A 20634-nucleotide genomic window follows, 5' to 3' on the forward strand; every position below is an offset into this window, starting at 1 on the left:
TTGGCTATGCTCCTGTCGGGCCAATCAAAAAGCCGGAAGGGGCGGGCACTGTGATACGTGGCTCAACGTGCGCAGGGGGTGGGGAAATTCGGGGTCAAAGAGCAAACCCGGCACAAGATGGCGGCTGTGGCGGCAGTGGCGGCGCGTAGGAGGCGGTGAGGAGCCGGGAACCCGGCGGCACGTCCGGACGCCCCTAAATACCCCAAGCCCGATATTGCTCTTTTCTGTTTGTCTTCTTACCACCCCTGGCTTCGCGGCAGCCCTTTGTCCCTCTAGAGGCGGCCTCAGGCTCCTCCATCTCCTCCGCGGTAGATCTTCGCGTCGTTGGCGGCCCTTGTTTCTGGGGCTCTTGGCTCTCGCCCTGCCGCTCAAAAAGGTCGCAGCTGTGCGCTCTGGCCTTGGCCGCTCGCAGCCGTCGTTCTGCTCTGGCGGCTCGGCTGGGTCAGCGCCGCCGCCTCCTTCCTGCAGTGCGCAGGGCTGTCGGGGAAGGTGGGATGAGGGGAGGAGCAGTCCGGCTTCGGGGAAAGCAGCCTGTTGCCCTACTGTTGCCCCTCAGCCAGGCTGGAAGCACCGTGGCCAGCAGCACATCCTGTGCTACCCGTTTTGTCCCTCCTACTCCCAGCCCTGCCGTTGTCTTGTTTTCACGTGGGCACCGGCCCTGGCTAATTCCTGTCCACGGTTACTGGGCACGGCTGGGGCAGGATCCAGTAAGTTCACAATCTGCTTGGATAATGTTGCTCAAACACAACTTGTAATCGAATGGTTTGGTCCGCTCTGTGGAGTTTACAATATCAAAAAGAAGAAGCAAAAAGTTCTAAACACATCAGCGCCACAAAGTGTTTACCAGAACCTAACGGATGTAGTGAGATGGGAGAGGCTGTACTGCCCGTCCGCAGTAGTGAAGAAAGGGTGGATCATAAACTGTGATTTGAAGTAGCAGGTGCAAATTGCCCTGCAGGTCATTCCTGACTTTGGCTTGTGAACGCCTCTTGTTTGAGGTGTCCACGACATCCCTGAATTCTCCTGGCCTTCCAACAGGTCATAGTGAGAGGTCCTTTAGAAATCTTATCCCCATGGCATCTCTCCAGATCAATCACATAGACTGGAAAATGGGGCTCTAGATTGGGCTCCAGAGAGTATGTAACTCGCTGAACTGATGACTGCTGCTTTGGGCTGCTAAGGTGCCTTGTGGTAGTCACCCCTCAGGACATGGGCTGCATGCCTTGCTGTTGAGTTTTCTGGTAGCATTTCTTGTTTTTCTTGTAATTATTCCTACTTGGCCTATTCAACCAGTGCCTAGCATTTTCCTCAGTTTTCTGACAGGCCTGGTTAGAGTATTTCTCTTGAAATTCTGGCTCTAGAGAGCTTATTATGTTTTGTAATCTACATTCTGGTAATTTTCTTGTCTTTTTCTTTCTTTTTTAAAAATTTTGCTATGCTGGGGAACAAACTCAGGGCCTCTCACATGCTAGGCAAGTGCTGTATCACTGATCTACATCTCTAGTCCTCTGATAATTTTCTTTGCCTTTAGCTTCCAAGCAGATACTGAGGTTTATGTTACCTACAATGTGCATAGTAGGTCCTGCCTTTAGTTATGCTATTATAGATTGCAAAGTTATATTGCTTAGAAGAAACCTGTGTCCTTCTGCCTCACCCTGCCCTCTCTGGAACAGTTCTCAGAGTGTGCTCCTGGACTACTCACGTCAGAGTCATCAGAAAAGCATCTTTAATACTCAGGAGGCTGAGGCAGGAGGACCGCAAGTTTGAGGTCAGGTGGGCAACTTAGTTACTCCCTGTCTCAAAATAAAAAGGACTGGACAGTTAGTTCAGTGGTAGAGTACCGCTGGGTTTAATCCTCAGTACTGGGGGTAGCTGGGGAAGCACGTTTAAAATGCACATGGTGGGGTATGGGGATGTAGTTTGGTGTTAGAGTGCTTGCCTGGCATGTCCGAAGCCCTGGGTTTGATCCCCACAAAAAATATAAAAATAAAAATGCACATGTCCGAAGTTTGATAATCTTCATTTAATAAGCACTGCAGGTGTTTCTTAACACACTAAAATTTGAGAGTCCCTGTTTACTCTGAATAGATGAATATATCCTTCAAACTAACTTGTTTAAATAAACCTACTAGTCCCTTGTCCTTTGTTAAGCATATTGGAAACCTTGGGGTGATAGTCTTTAATAAGACAGGCCTTCAGTGAGATAGTATATCCTGCCTGTGATCAGTGTGTTGTGTAGTACATTATGTTGAAGTACATGGGCCCCAGAGTCAGGCAGAACTGGGTTCAGTCTGATATCTGGGGACTATAGGAGCATACCACCACATCAGCCAGGGAGCTTTTACAAAAACATGCCCAGATAGGTGTGGTGGCTTGTGCTTGTACTCCTGGTGACTGGGAACGCTGAGGTAGGAGGATCGAAAGTTCAAGGCCAGGGCTGGGGTTGTAGCTCAGCGTAGAGTGCTTGCTTAGCACATGTGATGCACTGGGTTCGATCCTCAGCACCATATAAAAAAATAAGTGAATAAAATAAAGGTATTATATCCCATTTGTTTACAATAAAAAAAAAAAAGGTATTATGTCCATCTACAAAAAAAAAAAAAAAAAGTTGAAGGCCAATCTCAGCAACTTAGTGAGGCCCTAAACAACTTAGTGAGACCCTAGCTAAAAAAATTAAATAAGTAAACAAAAAATAAAAAGAGCTGAGGATGTAGCTCAGTGGTAAAGCGTTCCTGGGTTCAATTCTCAGTTCTAATACAAACAAGCAAACAAAACTATTCAGATGTACTGACTAGAGGAAGGGAGGGTACATACTTCATAATTCTTTTCCCTCCCATCATATTTTTCTTCTAACCTCTGTGCCTAGTGCAGAAAGGAGCTTGCTATGTTTTTGGAGAACTGCACTGTAGCTCAGAGTAAAGTGTAATAAGGGAGACTGAAAAAGGATGAAGTTGGAGAGGGAGGCAGGTTTCATAAAACTTAGGTCCATGAGCTGGGAATATAGCTCAGATGGTAGAATGCTTGCCTGGCATGCACAAGGCCCCGGGTTCAATCTCCAGCATTGGAAAAAAAAAAACAAAAAGAAAAAAGCAAAACTTAGGTCCTGTATGGAATTTGGAAAATAAACTGATGCTCAGTCCCCACTTCAAACATTTGAATAACAATCTCTGAGGATGAGACCAGACTTTGATACTTTAAAAGCTACAGGCTGAGTTGAAAGCTAGGGATATAAAGTAACCAGGCCCTGAGAGTGCATTAAGACTTGATACTGTTTTTACCTATTGTTCTTTTAAGCCTTAGGTAGCTATAGTGACAATTTGTTTTTTGAATTTTTGGAGTACTGGGGATTGAACCCAGAGGTGCTTTACCACTGAGCTATACCCCCAGTCCTTTTTATTTATTATTTGGAGACAGGGTCTCACTATATCCCCTAGGGCCTTCCTAAGTTGCTGAGGGATCCTCCTGCTTCAGGCTCCTGAGTGGCTGGGATTACAGGTGAACACCCCTACTCTTAGCCCATCATCTGTTTTAAAGATGCAGAAGTAGAGATTAGAGGAACAGAATGCCTAGGGTGCTAGAGAAGTTAGGACACTAGGAATCGTGACCAGCAGTCTAGCTAAGAGGATATTTTTAACCTTATTTCTTCTTTTTTAAAAAATTTTTTATTATGTTTACTTTTTTTCCCCTGTGTGTGTGTGTGTGTGTTGAGGAGCACTGGGAAATGAACCCAGGGCCTTGCACATGCTAGGCAAATGCTTTTACTTCTAAGGCATATCCACAGCCCTCATTTTCCATTTTTTGATTCTGTAGGTCCACCTGATGCCTTGCCCATGAAAGGCATAGCTTGCTTTGTTTTTCTAAATCCACACTCCTTATCACTATTTCCTCTGGGATTGGCTGTTACTGCTTCTTTCCAGGAGAGGCTGATGTAACCAGAGACAATAACAGGGCTTCTTAAGGCCAAAGATGCTCTGTCCACTTTCTCCGCATTGTTTGTTTGTTTGTTTGTTTGTTTGTTGTGCAGGAGATTGAACCCAGTGTCCTGTGCATGCTAGGGAAGCACTGTACCACCGAATTGCTTCCTCAGCTCCTCCTCTGCCTTTTGAAGGCAAGGTGTTAGTGTGCCAACTCCTCAGGCCTGACCCTTCACACCCTGTGTCCACTCTGCCTTCTTTCCTATTTACTGTGACTATCCTCCCGTCTTTCCTAAGCTGTCTTTCTAAAACTATGACAGGAAGGTGGGGCCATTCCTGACTGCCATGTTGATTATTCCCTCTTTATCCTTTTCCTCCTTAGGTCTTGGGCAAGTTTAGCACTTGCATGTTTAGGAGTCTGCCTGGGGATTACCTTTGCTGTGGATAGAAGCAACTTTAAGACCTGCGAAGAGAGTTCCTTCTGCAAGTATGTTATTTCTGGGAGGGTAGATGGAAGGCAGTGTAATGTGAGAAGTGTGTATGACACATGAGTAGCCTAAGGACACTGTAGGTGATACAGGTACCTAGAACATTGGGGTGCCCTCCCACCTTACTTCCCAACCATTGCATTTGGCAGGCGGCAACGAAGTATACGGCCAGGCCTCTCTCCTTACCGTGCCTTGCTGGACACTCTGCAGCTTGGTCCTGATGACCTTACAGTCCATCTGATCCACGAGGTCACCAAGGTCAGGCGAGACAAGGAAGATTTGTGGGGAAATGGCTATTGGGTAATTTGGGAAGGGGAAACTTGTAGTGGACTTCTTGTGCCAGCCTAATCTTGGGTTTTACTTGGTGCAGAAATCTAATCTCAGGTCCCTCAGGCAAAGTGCTCAAAGGAGGAAGCTTCTCAGGAGGGCCTGGGTCCTGAGGACTTTGCACACTGTAGTCCTCCCCCTTCTCCAGACCAAACCTCTGTCCCCACAGGTATTGCTGGTGCTGGAGCTCCAAGGGCTTCAAAAGAACATGACTCGGATCAGGATTGATGAGCTGGAACCCCGGCGGCCCCGATACCGGGTGCCAGATGTTTTGGTGGCTGATCCTCCCACAGCCAGGTAAATTCTTCCTGAGAAACATCTGCCCTTTTTGTTTGTAGTGCTGGGGATGAAACCTAGGACCTGGTGTATGCTAGGGAAGTGCTACATCACTGAGTACATTCCTAACCCAACTTGTTGTTTTTATGGCCCATTTAAATTACTTATTTTCACACTTTTTTTTTCCTTTCAATACTGGGGATTGAGCCCAGAGGTACTCCATCACTGAGCTACATTCCTAGCCCTTTCAATTTTATTTTATTTTATTTTGATACAGAATCTCACTTATTTTGGAGGCTGGCTTCAAACTTATGGTCCTTCTGCCTCAGCCTTCCAAGTATCTGGAATTACAGGCGTGTACCACTGCCCCCTGCTCTCTTTTACTCGTTATCTTTATTTATTCAGCAAATAGATATTGCTCCCTCTTCTGTGACTGGCCTGGGCTAGGTCTGGTGTCACAAAAAGAAATAAACAAAGCACAGATCTTACTCTCGTAATGTGCTATTTCCCTGGTTCGTTCATTGGTCTGTCCCTCCTTCCTCCCCACTACTTCCCCCACTTCCTTCCTTTTCCTTTTCTTTTCCTCAGTTATTCAGAATAGTATTACTCAGTTTCTTGAGTCATAATGTACAGTTATCATTGTTCCATGTATGATTTTCTTTGTGAGTTCTTCATTTAGAAAATACTATAATAAATCCTCCAGCTTATAATCTGTATAAACTCTCCACCCAACTTAGTCAGATTCTGTACTGCTAACTCTCCCAAAGGTGATGATGATTCTGAAGTTTATTATTCCCTTGATTTTGTACTTATGGTTTTATCAGTGTATACATAACGTACGTATATATGCCTCAGCAGTAAATTATGTGGTTTTGATTTTGAGCTTTATAGAGAAATATCTCAGAGGTTTTGAGATGTGCTTTTCTGAGATTACCTTTTTTCACATAACTTTAATTTTACATGGTTCATTTTTACTGCTATATTGTGCTATATGAATATAATCAGGTTTTTTTATCCTTCTCTATGTTAATAGGTATTTAGGCTGTTTCTATTGTTTTACTGTCCAAAGTATGGGCATGAACATTCTTGTATATATCTCCTGTTGTCCTTGGCAGGAGTTTCTCTTTAATTTATAGATCAGGAGAGGAACTGCAGTTGTAGAATTTGGAGATGATCAACTTCCAAAGATAAAGCCAAAGTGGTTTGTTTACCAATTTTCAGTTCCACCAACAATTTGTAAGTGGCCTCATTGATCTACATCCTCTCCAACACTTAGTAGGAATGGACTTAATTTTCATCAATAAAATAGGTGTATAAAAGTGTATCATGTAATGGTCTTGACTTGGTTGGCTTTCCTAGTTCATTAGTGAAATTGTTCATTTCTTCATATGTTTGTCATTCTTATTTAATACTCTGAGATGATAGTTTACAACTTTTGCCCATTCTTTTGTTATTTGTCATTATTAGTTTATAGAATTCATTAATCTTTTTTTAAATTTTTTTTTAGTTGTAGGTGAACACAGCCTTTATTTTCTTTTTATGTGGTCCTATGGATCGAACCCATGCTAGACAAGCACTATACACTGAACCACAACCCCAGCCCCAAATTCATTAATCTTAATACTCTTTGTCCTTCATGTGTTATAGCTATCTTTTCCTAAGTTATACCTTATCTTTTTACTTTTCTAAAGGTGTCAAAAAAACAACTTAACACCAGGCGCAGTAGTGCATGTCTGTAATCCTAGCACCTTAGGAGGCTGAAGCAGGAGGATTTCAAGTTCAAAGCCAGCCTCAGCAACTTAGCAAGACCCTGTCTCTAAATAAAATATTTATTTTTAAAAAGTTTTTACAGACTGCATTTTGATTCATTGTACACAAATGGGGTACGTGATTTTGTGTCTGTGGTTGTACACAATGTAGATTCATACCATTCGTTTAATCATACACGTACATAGGGTAATGATGTTTGTCTCATTCCACCATTTTTCATACCCCCCCTTCTCTCATTTCCTTCTACATAATCTAATGTTCCCCCATTCTTCTCTCACTCCCCTCACCTCCACCCCCATTATATATCATTCTCCACTTATCAGGGAAAACATTTGGCCTTTGGTTTTTTGGGACTGGCTTATTTCACTTAGCATGATATTCTTCAGTTCCATCCATTTATTTGCAAATGCCATAATATTCTTCTTTATAGCTGAATAATATTCCATTGTGTATACATACCACAGTTTCTTTATCCAATCATCTGTTGAAGGGCATCTAGGTTGATGCCACAATCTAGCTATTGTGAACTGAGCTGCTATAAACACTGATGTGGCTGTGTTACTGTAGTATGCTAATTTTAAGTCCTTTGGGTATAAACCAAGGAGTGGGATAACTGGGTCAAAAGGTGGGTCCATGCCAAGTTTTCTGAGGATTTTCCACACTGCTTTCCAGAGTGGCTGCATCAATTTGCAACTCCACCAGCAATATATGAGTGTGCCTTTTTCCCCACATTCACTCCAACATCTATTATTGTTTTTGTTCTTGGTAATAGCCATTCTAATTGGAGTAAGATGAACTCTTAGAGTTGTTTTAATTTGCATTTCTCTAATTACTAGAGATGTTGAACACTTTTTCGTATATTTATTAATTGCCTGTATGTTTTCTGTAAAGTGTCCAGTTCCTTGGCCCATTTATTGATTGGGTTCTTTGTATTTTTGGTGTAAAGTTTTGTAAGTTCTTTATAAATTTTGGAGATATGTGTGCTATCTGGAGTGTATGTGGAAAAGATTTTCTTTCACTCTGTAGGCGCTCTCTTCACATTCTTGATTATATCCTTTGCCGATTCTAGCTTTTTAGTTTGAGTCTATCACATTTATTGATTCTTGCTTTGATTTCTTGTGCTTTGAGAGTCTTGTTGAGGAAGTCTGATCCTAAGCCAACATGATGAAGATTCGGGCCTATTTTGTCTTCTGTTAGGTGCAAGGTCTCTGGTCTAATTCCTATGTCTGTGATCTATTTTGACTTGAGTTTTGTGCAGGGTGAGAGAGGTTTAATTTCATATTACTGCATATGGATTTCCTGTTTTGCCAGCATCATTTGTTGAACAGGCTACCTTTTCTCCATGTATGTTTTTGGCTCTAGTATGAGGTGACTGTATTTATGTGTTTTATTTTCTCTATCTTCTATATAATTGGTCTGCCTATTTTGGTGCCAGTACCATGCCATTTTTGTTACTGTTGCTAATGTCTGGTATTGTGATATCTCCTGTTTTACTTTTTCTACTCAGGATTATTTTGGCTATTCGAGGTCTCTTGTTCTTCCAGATGAAGTTCATGATTGCTTTCTCTATTTCTATGAGGAATGTCATTGGGATTTTAATTGGAATTGCATTGAGTCTGTACAGCGCCTTTGGTAGAAGGGCTGGAGATGTGGCTCAGTGGTTAAGCACCCCTGGGTTCAATCCCTAGTACAGGGGTGGGGGGAATTCCAAAACCAAAAACATGAGGATTGAGAATGTAGCTCAGTGATTGAGAATTTGCCTAGCATGTACAAAAACCTGGGTTTGATGCCCAGAACCACAAAAACAAAAAGACTTGAGCTGGGCATGGTAGTGCATGCCTGTCATAACAGCTACTCAGGAGGCCAAGGTAGAAGGATCACAAATTCCAGGCTATCATGAGAACTCCCATATTCCTTGTACTTAGTTTGCCCTAATTATTGTTAATATTATTCATATTATTTGCCCTAATAGTTATTAATTTTATTGTGGTTCATTTATCACACCTAATGAATTGGTAGTCACGTATTATTAATCAAAGTCTATAGTGTATTTAGATTTTCTTAGTTTCTACCTAATGTTCTTTTCCATTGATCCTATGTGACATTTAGTTGTGATACCTCCATAGGCTGCTGTGGACTGAGACAGCTCTTAAACTTTCCTTTTTCTTGATGACTCTAAAAGGTGTTTGTTTGTTTGTTTGTTTTTGTTTTGTTTTGTTTGCTGTACTGGGAAATGAGCCCAGAAACTTACACATGCTAGTCAAGTTCATTACCACTGAGGTACATGCTTATCCCTTTTTGGCTTTATTTTGAGGGTCTTTCTATGTTACTCAGTCTGGCCTTGAATTTGAGATCCTCTTGCCTCAGCCTCCCAATAGCTGGGAATACAGGTATACACTATTTAGGTGAGTTGTTTTTGTTTGTTTTGGTGTCAGGGATTAAACCCAGGGGTTCTGAACCACTGAGCCACTTTCCTATTTATTTATGTATTTATTTATTTGCCAGGAATTGCACCCAGGGGCACTTACCACTGAGTTGCATCCCCAGCCCTTTTTATTTTTTATTTTGAGACAGGATCTCACTTAGTTGCTTAAGGCCTCACTAAGTTGCTGAAGGTGGTTTTGAACTCATGATCCACTTGTCTTAGCCTCCTGGGCTGCTAGGATTATGCAAGCGTGCACCACTGGGGGCCTGGCTAGGTGTCTTTTTATAAGTAGAAATTCCTAATGTTAATGTCCTTAGATGTTTTCAGTCTTTACCTTCTGATTTAACACATTATGCCTTGTGTTTAAATAATGCCTTTCAGCCAGGCACAGGATTGTCCACCTGTAGTCCCAGCTACTCAAGATACAGAGAGGGGAGGATTGCTTGAGCCCAGGTGTTTAAGGTCAGCCTGGGCAACATAAGACCCTGTCTCAAGGGAAAAAAAAAAAAAAAAAAAACCCAGAACGAAAGAAATCCCTGTCTACCTCAAGGTCAGGAAAACTTTAGCTTATATTTTCTTCTAAACCTTTTACTTATTAAATTTTAAGCCTTAGAACTGAGGGAATGGCTCAATGGTAGAGCACTTGTCTAGTGTATGCTAGGGTTTGGGTTCAGTCCCCAATACTAAAAACAATTTATTTTAAAAATCCATAATCTTTTTAGAGTTGATATTTGTATCTGGAACGAGGTAAGAATGTGTTAAGCTGAGCATGGTGGCACACACCTATAATGCCAGCAACTCAGGAGAATGAAGCAGGAGTTTAAAGCCAGCCTTAGCAACTTAGTGAGGCCCTAGGTAACTTAATGAGACCCTGTTTCAAAATAAAATTAAAGGACAAAAAAAAAATGTTATATCATTTTTTTCCTATATAGAAAATTGATTTTTTCTTCTTTTCACCTTACTGATCTGCCATGCCTCTTTGTTACATTTCAAGTTTTAAGAAGGCTTGAGGGCTGGGGATATAGCTCAGTTGGTAGAGTACTTGCCTCGCAAGCACAAGGCCCTGGGTTCAATCCCCAGCACCACAAAAAAAAAAAAAAAAAAAAAAGAATGCTTGAGTCTGTCATCTGGCTCTTTATGTAGTTCTGTGACTTTTTTTTTTTTTTTTTTTTTTACGGTGCTGGGGATTGAACCCAGAGCCTTGTGCTTGCAAGGCAAGCACTCTGGCAACTGAGCTATATCCCCAGCCCTTTATGTAGTTCTTATATCAATTTGTCCCAGCATTATTACCCTACTGCCTGTAGCGCTTGGCAGGTCCTTTCTTCTTCTGAAGTGTTAGAACTTCTGTTGTTCCTTTGCAATTCCTTATATCCCCTTTGATCTCTTTGCCAGACTTACTATCTCTGGCCGTGATGACAACAGTGTGGAGCTGACTGTGGCTGAGGGACCCTACAAAATCATCTTGACAGCACGGCCATTCCGCCTTGACCTGCTAGAAGACCGCAGCCTTCTCCTCAGTGTCAATGCCCGAGGACTCATGGAGTTTGAGCATCAGAGGGCCCGCAGGGTCCCGTGAGTGCAGGGGTCGGGACTGCAGGGAATCTCCTACTGTGAAAGAGCCTAGGGGGTTTTGTGGGATCTGGCACTGGGAAGAGAGTGGATGGCAGGATAGCCAGGTAGGGGCTGGGGGCTGGAAGAACTTACCAAGGAGGGTAGGACCCAGACCTGGGTTGTAGTTTTCTCCATTTCCTGTATAGACCAGGAGCCAGTCACTTTTGTCCCTGAGCTGCACCCTGGGCACCTCCTCTGGGACGCCTGCCTGGGTCTGCCTCTCCCTCTTCCCCTTCTCACATCATCACATTTCCCAAGTTTATTTTCTTCCTATTTATTTATTTATTTTGATTTCTTTTTCCCCCCATCTCTGAAAGTTTGTCGACTGAAACTCACTTTTATGTTTCTGTTTTTGTGTTGGTTTTGTGCCTCCTTTCCCCCTTCCCTACTCATCTCCTCCTGTCCCAGTTTCTCGGATAAAGTTAGTCTCACGCTCGGTAGCATATGGGATAAGATCAAGAACCTTTTCTCTAGGTAAATCCATGGCCACTGGTACTGTATCTGTTCCTCTGCCCTTACCCACCCTCCACTCTGACCCTTTGGGGAAGATGCCCCCCAAACCTTCCATACCCTGCCTGTCACCCCACCCCTGCTGCCCCTGCTCCCTTTCCCTGTGATATGGTATTTGGGCCCCTTTTCCCTCTTCCCCTGGCTGGGAGCCCTGGGGAGAAAGAAGTACTGGGAGTCCTTAAGGAACGTAGTAGGGAAGGGAGCTTATTGCTTTGCCAAGGGTTGGAGAGATGCTCCTGTTGCTGAGGTTCCTGACTTTGAGTTGGGATGCAGCTGAGATTTTGTGCAGAGCTGCTTTCCAATTGCCCTTGAGAACATTCTTTGGTAGAACCTTTCCAAGTCCCTCTGTATCTGGAGAGGCTTGCTGTGGTCTGACCCACTTGCCTTTGCAAAACCCTGTGTCAGGAGAGGAAGCTAAGCTGAATTGAGAGCATCTGGGGCCAGTCTCTCAGCAGAGGCAGCAGAGCCCAGACTAACATGCAGAATACAGGCCCCTAAATCATCCCACCTGTCTCATCTAGGATGGTGGCAGAGGCTGGTGATTTGGGCCCATGGGTGGAAGACACCTCCTGGTGGCATTTATTCATTTCCCTTTTTTGGTTCCTTCTCCATCCTTCGAAAACTTACTCACTGGGGTCCCTCTCCGAGCTTTATATTCAGTCCCTTCCTCCAGTTCATTCCTTTGGACCCTTGGCTCTCTATTCCCCTACCCCTCCTTCCACTAGCCCCTCGTCCCTGCCCCCTCTGGATTGGAGCAGACAGCTCTCCTACCTTCCAGGCAAGGATCAAAAGACCCTGCTGAGGGCGATGGGGCCCAGCCCAAGGAAACGCCTGGGGATGGTGACGAGGCAAGTCGGAGTGGCTGTGCGGGTGGATGATAGGGCTGGCTGGGAGGCTGGAGGGGGAAGGCCCACAAGAAACTTGAGCTTAGTCTCACCATCATGGATGGGATTTAGAAAACAAGTGGGGTCAGAAAGAGCTGGTGTATGAATGGGTAGTGGTCCATTTTCCTCCTTACAGCCAGAGGAGACCCAGGGGAAGGCAGAGAAAGATGAGCCAGGAGCCTGGGAGGAGACATTCAAAACTCACTCTGACAGCAAGCCATATGGTGAGGGGCTGGGAGAGACTTGGGCAGGGGTGTAGGGAGTCCTTGCCAAGCAGAAGCTCTAGAACTCAGCCTTTCTTTTCTTCCAGGCCCCACATCTGTGGGTTTGGACTTCTCTCTGCCAGGCATGGAGCATGTATATGGAATCCCTGAGCATGCAGACAGCCTGAGGCTGAAGGTTACTGAGTGAGTCCCATGTTGGCATGTGCATGTGGGAGGAGCCAGGCGTGTTGGTTCACCCCTATAACCCTAGGTAGTTGGGAGGCTGAGGCAGGAGGCTGACAAATTTCAGGCTATCCTGGGCAACTTAGTGAGACCCTGTCTCAAAGTAAAAAATAAAAACTGGGGATGCTAGTCACAGTGATGTACACCTGTAATTCCAGCAGTTCGGGAGTCTGAGACAAGAGGACTGCAAGTTCAAGGCCAACCTTAGCAACTTAGTGAAGCCCTAAGCAACTTAGTAAGACTCTGTCTCAAAATAAAAAATAAAAGAAGGACTGGGGATGTAGCTCAGTTATAAATTTCTTCTGGGTTAAATCCCTAGTTATCCTGCCACCAATAAAAGTGAAAAAATAAAATGGGGTGGGGGACTAGGAATGTCACCTAGGGTTCAATCCCCAGTACTGCAAAGAAAAAAAAAATGTGGGAGGAGGAAGGAGCAGAAGGAAGGAAGTCAGGGCTTTGGGAAATGTTCATGCCGCTGGATATTCCAGACAAACATGGTTTATATCCTATCTCTGGGCCACCACCTTTGATGTTTAGAAAATTCTTTGAGAAAGGCCAGAGGAGCTTGTAGTCATCTCTCACCTGTGTTTGTGGGGTGGGGTTGCATGTGCTGTGGCCTGCAGCCAGTTTTCAGCCCGGGTCTGTGTGTCTCCCACCAGGGGTGGGGAGCCATATCGCCTGTACAACTTGGATGTGTTCCAGTATGAGCTGGATAACCCCATGGCCCTGTATGGGTCTGTGCCTGTGCTTCTTGCACACAACCCTCATCGAGATTTGGGCATCTTCTGGCTCAATGCTGCTGAGACCTGGGTTGATATATCCTCTAACACTGCAGGGAAGGTGAGAACGCAGGCAGGGAAGAGAGGAGGGAGGGAGTCTGTTGGACCTTGAGACAGGATGTTGGGAGCATGATGCTGGTTGGGACTGACTGAAAGAAGGGGCCCTGGGCCTTCTGGGCAGCCTCTTGAGTTCCCTGGTCATTTCCAGATGACATATTTATGGCAGAGTCATTGCTGTCTCTGGACCGAGGGGTTCCACTTGTTATTGGTACAATATGTGTTAGACACTTTTCTAGGTGCTGGGGACATGTTCTTAACAAGCTTGAAAATGTCCTCTCTCTCAGGGAGAAAGACATTCAACTAGTAACAAGGCAAGGTGAGTTCAGGGGTGGTTAAGTGCTTCCACTGAGTCACGTGGTGGGGTGGTGGGGGTGCAGTGTTGCCTTAGATAGATAGTTGGTCCAGGAAAGCCTCCCTGAGGAGGCAACGTTTACTCTCAGAAGACCAAGGTGGGGTATTAGGAGCCTGCTCTGAGGACTCTCCGGAGAAAATTGTTGCTTTTGTCTGGTGTTGCTGTAGACCCTGTTTGGAAAGATGCTGGACTACCTGCAGGGCTCTGGGGAGACCCCACAGACAGATGTTCGCTGGATGTCAGAGAGTGGCATCATTGATGTCTTTCTGATGCTCGGACCCTCAGTCTTTGACATTTTTCGGCAGTATGCTAGTCTCACAGGTGTGTGTAACGTTCCCACTGTCGTTTTTCTGCCCTTGTTTTCTTGAGATGGTTGATTCTGTGACTTTTCAGAAGTCCTATTTTCTAACCCTGCACCCTACAGCCTCCCACCAGCTTTTATCTTCCTCAGTTTCTAAGTGTCCTCATTGGCCCCAGGTTGGGCATGATCCCTGTAATGACTCCCACCCCTCAATGAACCTGCAGGAACCCTGGCATTGCCTCCGCTCTTCTCCCTTGGCTACCATCAGAGCCGCTGGAACTACCGGGACGAGGCCGATGTGCTGGAAGTGGATCAGGGTTTTGATGATCACAACCTGCCCTGTGATGTCATCTGGCTGGATATTGAACATGCTGATGGCAAGCGATATTTCACCTGGGACCCCAGCCGCTTCCCTCAGCCACTCACCATGCTTGAGCACTTGGCCTCCAAGAGACGGAAGGTAAGGGAACTGTAGCCTTGGTTGGTCTTCTCAGGGTAAGATAGCTCTGAAGATCTCTGACCACCATCATCTTTGTCCCAGCTGGTAGCCATTGTGGACCCCCACATCAAGGTAGACTCTGGATACCGAGTTCATGAAGAGCTGCGGAACCAGGGGCTGTATGTTAAAACCCGCGATGGCTCTGACTATGAGGGCTGGTGCTGGCCAGGTAGGCAGGCCCAGAGCTGAAGGAGAGGCAGTTGGGAATCCAGGGATGTAGAATACTGGCTTTTTTGCCCCTTGAGGGATCGATAACCACCCTTACCCTCTCCTAGGCTCAGCTGGTTACCCTGACTTCACTAATCCCACAATGAGGGCCTGGTGGGCCAACATGTTCAGCTTTGACAATTATGAGGTAGGAAAGGCCACAACTGTTTGTGGTCCTTATCTGTTTTCCCCACCCTGTCTCCCTGAGGTTTTTCTACTTGCCAATCCTACTTTTGTTGGTTGCCTGTAATGTATTCGGGGGCCTTGATGATCCTAGGAGGACCCTAAAAAAAATAACATCCTTCCAGATTCCCAGGAGCTTTCTGCTCTGACACTCTGTCTTCTTCCTCCCCTTTGTCCACCTTTTTTGCCTATATTCCCAGGGCTCAGCTCCCAACCTTTATGTCTGGAATGACATGAACGAACCATCTGTGTTCAATGGTCCTGAGGTCACCATGCTAAAGGATGCCCAGCATTATGGGGGCTGGGAGCACCGGGACATCCATAACATCTATGGCTTCTACGTGGTAAGGGGCTGAAAGAGTTGATGGAAAGAGGGAAGACAGGGCCCAGAGACTGAGGACCAGGCAACTTCAACAGATGACAGATGCCTTTAATTTTCATTTCCCCTCTTCTCTCTTCTCCCCACCCAGCACATGGCAACTGCTAATGGGTTAATACAGCGCTCTGGCGGCATAGAACGCCCCTTTGTCCTGAGCAGGGCTTTCTTCGCTGGCTCCCAGCGCTTTGGTAAGAAATGAAGAAAAGAACCAGGTGCAGTGGCACACACCTATAATCCCTGTGGCTCAGGAGAATGAGGCAGGAGAATCACAAGTTCAAAACCAGCCTCAGCAATTTATCAAGGCCCTAAGCAACTTGCTGAGACCCTGTCTCAGAAAATAAAAAGGACTGAGAATGTGGTTCAGTGGTTAGTGCTCCTGAGTTCACTCCCTTGTACCAGATAAGCTTGGATAAAAGAGCTATGGCAGAACAATGTGAAGGACCCCCGGCCTGGGCCTGGTTCTTGGGGAGCTACACCCTGTGTCTTCCCAGCTGTTCACTCTGAGGGGAGCCAGAGTGAGTGGAAGATTCGATCTCTATTTGTTTGGTTCTTTTAAAAAAATATTTTTAGTTGCAGATGAACACAATACCTTCATTTATTTATTTATTTTTATGTGGTGCTGAGGATTGAACCCCAGCCTCACATGTGTCAGGCAAGAACTTTACTACTGAGATAGAACCACAGCCCTGTTCAAGTGTTCTTGTGACTCTGCCATTTTCAGAGGATCCTGGGGGCCAGAGCAGATGTGGCAGGTCAGAGAGGTCACCTGTATAGAAGACTGAGCCCCTTGGTTGTGTATAAGCTCCCTCCCTCTTGTCTTCCTCAGGAGCTGTGTGGACAGGGGACAACACTGCAGAGTGGGAACATTTGAAGATCTCTATCCCTATGTGTCTCAGCCTAGGGCTGGTGGGACTTTCCTTCTGTGGGGGTAAGAGGGGGAGGAATTTGAGGCCTTGGTTGGTGGGAGAGGGGCAAAGTAGAGGGCATAAGACCTAGGCATTAGCAGAGAGCTGAGAGTATGGAGCATGTTTGGGAAACTCCTCAGACAAAATCTCTCTTTCACCTTCTTTTTCCATTCCGCTCCTTCCCTCCCCTCTCTCAGCTGACGTGGGGGGCTTCTTCAAGAATCCAGAGCCAGAGCTACTTGTGCGCTGGTACCAGATGGGTGCCTATCAGCCATTCTTCCGGGCTCATGCCCACTTGGACACTGGGCGGAGAGAGCCATGGCTGTTGCCATCTCAGCACCAAGATATAATCCGAGATGCCTTAGGCCAGCGATATTCTTTGCTGCCCTTCTGGTACACTCTCTTCTATCAGGCCCATCGTGAAGGGTTTCCTGTCATGAGGTGAGACACTGTTGGATAGAGTAGGCTGAGGTGGCTGGGGGACAGGGGCCTGGGTTGCATCTCTAGGCCTGTTTCTCTACCCATCAGAACTTTGTAAAGGAGGGAATCTGATTAAAGATCAAGAGTGAAGGGGAGGGGCTGGAGTTGTGGATCAGTGATAGAGCGCTTATGAGGCCCTAGGTTCTATCCTCGCTTCACATATAAATAAATTAAAAAGAAAAAGAAAGATGTGACAACTAAAAAAATATTTAAAACAAAAATAGAGTGAAGGGGAGACTATTGGGAATGAATAATATCAGTAAATGTCTAAAGAAAATTCCCAAGAATGACAAGGTCTTTGACAGAAATAAAACAGGATAACGTGATAGAGTGGCCACAAACACCTTTTTGAGAAGATGAGCCTTGAATGTTGAGTAAGACAGAACTTTATGATCTAGAGGAAGAATGTTTCAAGCAGAAAAGACTGCAGGTACAAAAATTCTAAAATGGAGCCATTTGTGGTGTGGTAGCCTGTGCCTGTAATCCTAGTGGCTTGAGAGACTGAGGCAGGAGAATGTAAGTTAGAGGCCAACCTCAGCAATTAGTGAGGCTCTAAGCAGCTTAGCGAGACCCTGGCTCAGCCTCAGAGTGAAAAAGAGCTAGGAATGTGGCTCAGTGGTAAAGCATCCCTGGGTTTAGTCACCAGTATCCAAAAAAAAAAAGAATCTAGAGTAGAAATGAGTTTGTTGTGTTGTAGAATAGAAAAAAGCCCATGAGCTTGGGTAGGGAAACAGAGGGAGAGGTGACAGTTGAGGTTATAAAGGAAAATATGATCTGATTGTGGAGGACTCACTGACATGTGCTAGAGACCTCTGGAATGCTGCTATACAGAACAGTCGGCAGGAAATGACCAGACTAGGTGGGTTGCATAGTTGAAGCCTGAACCCCAAGTGCACTGTCTGACTCAAGCTCCTGTCTTACCCCTGTGCTATTGTCAGTGCCAGTTCTTGGGGGAGCATCACTGACTTCTGTTAAATGGCAGGTGTTTTTCTTTTCTTGCTTATTTCCTAGGCCCCTGTGGGTGCAGTATCCTCAAGATGTGACCACCTTCAGCATAGATGATCAGTTCCTGCTTGGTGAGAAATGGGAAGACAAGAGTGGTGGATAGGGCTGTGGCTGAGAATCACTTGTGGACCTGTGTCTGCAGAGGTCCAGGGAGGGAGGAGTGAGTGTGGCTATTAGTGAGAGGGGCAGTGCTTTGGTGTTCTGTGACCTGGGAATTGATCCCCTCAGTTACATGTTGATTCTGGTGTGTTTTAGGGGATGCATTACTGGTTCACCCTGTATCAGATGCTGGGGCCCATGGTGTGCAGGTCTACCTACCTGGGCAAGGGGAGGTGAGTTATGGAAGTACATGGTGGGGAAAGATGGTGGACGCCAAAGGAAGCAAACATGATGGGCATCCCTGTGCGTTGTGTGATCGGATATCTTACCTCTTCTATTACCCACAGGTGTGGTATGACATTCATAGCTACCAGAAGCATCATGGTCCCCAGACCCTCTACCTGCCTGTAACTCTAAGCAGCGTGAGTATGCCTGCCTAGTCGGTAGCTCCATCTTCTTGTAAGTTTCCAGGTGTTCTTTGTGGTTCAGTACCTGTGAGCACAGATGAACAGAGTAAAAGGTGCTTTAGGGTCGGGGGAATTAATACCAGAACGGCTTTTGCCCTAGATCCCTGTGTTCCAGCGTGGAGGGACAATTGTGCCTCGATGGATGCGTGTGCGGCGTTCTTCAGACTGTATGAAGGATGACCCTATCACTCTCTTTGTTGCACTGAGCCCCCAGGTGAGTATGTAGGCAGAGAGTGGCCTCAACAGCAGCCTGCCTTCCTAGGACTCAGTCACCTGGGGATGTTTCCCTTGGTCCCTCTTAGCTGAGGTGCTTATCTGTCCCACTTGATGCTCAGGGTACGGCCCAAGGACATCTCTTTCTTGATGATGGGCACACATTTAACTATCAGACTCGCCATGAGTTCCTCCTGCGTCATTTCTCGTTCTCTGGCAACACACTTGTCTCCAGGTAACTGGGTACCCTCTAGGGTGGTGGGGAGGACCTCGGGGATGCTCACAGTTCACTGTGCTCTTTTCTCATCTCCTGACTTTCTTGGGTCTCCTTTCTCTGCTCTGACATTTGTCCCCGATGGCCACCTGTTTTTGTCACCTCCAGCTCAGCAGACCCCAAAAGCCACTTTGAGACACCAGTCTGGGTTGAGCGGGTGGTGATAATGGGGGCTGGAAAGCCAGCAGCTGTGGTGCTTCAGACAAAAGGTAAGGGGCTGACAAAGGGGAAGCAGAGGCAAGACTGGTGAGGTTGAGGGTGATGTCTGTAGGGAAACAGTTTACTGTTGACTGTGGAACTTTTTCTTCTTCCTCCTCCAGGATCTCCTGAAAACCGACTATCCTTCCAATATGACCCTGAGACTTCTGTGTTGACACTACGCAAGCCTGGTGTCAGCGTGTCATCTGACTGGAGTATTCACCTTCGATAACCCACGGGATGTGTTCTGGGTTGAGGGGAGGGTGTGGCGGTGGTGAGAGTTGCCCTTTCTTCTGCCTTAGAATTTGGCCCTCCCTAGACTTCAGAGTTCTTATCCCAAGACCCAGAGTCTGCTAACGTCTGGACAGGATGAGAGGACTGTGCTTGGGCTCTCAGTTCCTCTTGTGACCTCCTCACCTTTCCTGCTCTGTTGATTCCAAGTCTTTCCTTTCATCCCCACGCTCCAGCATCCTGTGGCTCTACCTGGAGCATACTCACTTGCAAAGACCTGAGGACCACAGGGCCCTTGCCTTCCTTTCTTTTTCCCTTCTTTAAGGGCCCTGAATTTCCCCAGACCCTCTCCATTCACGCCTCTTCTGTGTTAATACCATTTCTTGGAAGATGAGGACAGTGAACTTTAGGGTTCCTCTTCTTCCGTTTCTCCCCCACCAAACTGCTCTCCCTTTTATTTCTTCCTCCTGGCTCTACCCTGCCAGCCCTTCCCTTTCTCTGCCCTGCTTCTACACTGGGACCACCCCTGATAAGGGATGAATGAATGGATCAAAGGAGTGAGGTTGCTGGAGAACATCCTTTTCCCTCTCGTCCCAATCTTTTCCTCTCTCCGATTCCTTCTAGGGCTGCTGCAGTTCTGGCAGGGGCAATTCTACCTCCCCTGTCCCTTGAGGGGAAAATGATTCCATGCCTCCTTAATTAAGACAGGATGGGCATTAAACTTCTTTTGCCCCCTTTTGGTCCCTTTGGGGCATTCAAAATGGAGAAATCAGTTGTGATTTCACTGAATCACGTCACCTGTATTTATTGCTGGGAGAAGGCTGAGGGTGGGGGGAGATGATCATGTGTGCCCAAGGTTGGCTGGAGGCCCTGGGTAGGGGGTTGGGGGAGAACTAACGGGGAACCAGGGGAAATATTTGTGGGAATTTTTTTTACTTCCTCTTGGTCCCCAGCTGTGACAGGTTTTGATAAAAGGAGAAACAATAAAGAGATAAACCATAAATAATTTCTGGGTGTCTGAATTCTAGTTCTGGCCTGAGCCACATACTGTAGGAGCCCAAGGGCCTGATTTTTTCATCTGGCTTTGGTGTAAGCCTCATCATTTCAGCAAAATGAGCTAGCACAAACTTTCAGCTTGCTAGATACTACAACTTCCACAGTGAAGCTGAGCAAGGCCATTGGCCTTTTTTTTTTTTCCCCCTTTTTGAGGGTGCTGGGAATTGAACCCAGGGCTTTGTGCATGCAAAGCAAGCACTTACCAACTGAGCCATTTCCTAGCCCCTAGACCATTGACTTTTAATAGGCCTAGTTAGTAAGTGGTGATCAGAGCTGATGTGGTCTCATGGATGGA

At 45.9% G+C, this 20634-nt stretch overlaps 1 protein-coding gene across 1 annotated transcript; it reads left to right on the forward strand.

Annotated features, from left to right (window-relative positions):
• Positions 1 to 75: 75 nt before the first annotated feature.
• On the forward strand, positions 76 to 20267 carry GANAB (glucosidase II alpha subunit). Its single transcript, XM_079102249.1, has 25 exons — positions 76 to 155; positions 4297 to 4401; positions 4552 to 4660; positions 4899 to 5026; positions 10593 to 10772; positions 11220 to 11285; positions 12100 to 12173; positions 12346 to 12429; positions 12516 to 12612; positions 13311 to 13491; positions 14010 to 14163; positions 14368 to 14603; positions 14685 to 14811; positions 14918 to 14997; positions 15233 to 15376; positions 15503 to 15599; positions 16238 to 16339; positions 16514 to 16757; positions 17808 to 17872; positions 18057 to 18133; positions 18248 to 18322; positions 18468 to 18581; positions 18703 to 18815; positions 18963 to 19063; positions 19175 to 20267. The coding sequence occupies exons 1-25, from the start codon at positions 118 to 120 to the stop codon at positions 19282 to 19284; spliced, it is 2901 nt and encodes a 966-aa protein (XP_078958375.1). The 5' UTR covers positions 76 to 117; the 3' UTR covers positions 19285 to 20267.
• The last annotated feature ends 367 nt before the right edge of the window (positions 20268 to 20634 follow it).

This window comes from Sciurus vulgaris (assembly GCF_902686455.1).
Source record: "Sciurus vulgaris genome assembly, chromosome: 11".
NCBI lineage: Eukaryota > Metazoa > Chordata > Mammalia > Rodentia > Sciuridae > Sciurus > Sciurus vulgaris.

Bases quoted from the DNA above. Each gene is read 5' to 3' on its own strand.
- GANAB (XM_079102249.1), top strand. From the start codon at position 118: ATGGCGGCTGTGGCGGCAGTGGCGGCGCGTAGGAGGCG. The intron at 156-4,296 runs GTGAGGAGCCGG...TTTCCTCCTTAG, and splicing joins GTGGCGGCGCGTAGGAGGCG to GTCTTGGGCAAGTTTAGCAC. The intron at 11,286-12,099 runs GTAAATCCATGG...CCTACCTTCCAG, and splicing joins ATCAAGAACCTTTTCTCTAG to GCAAGGATCAAAAGACCCTG.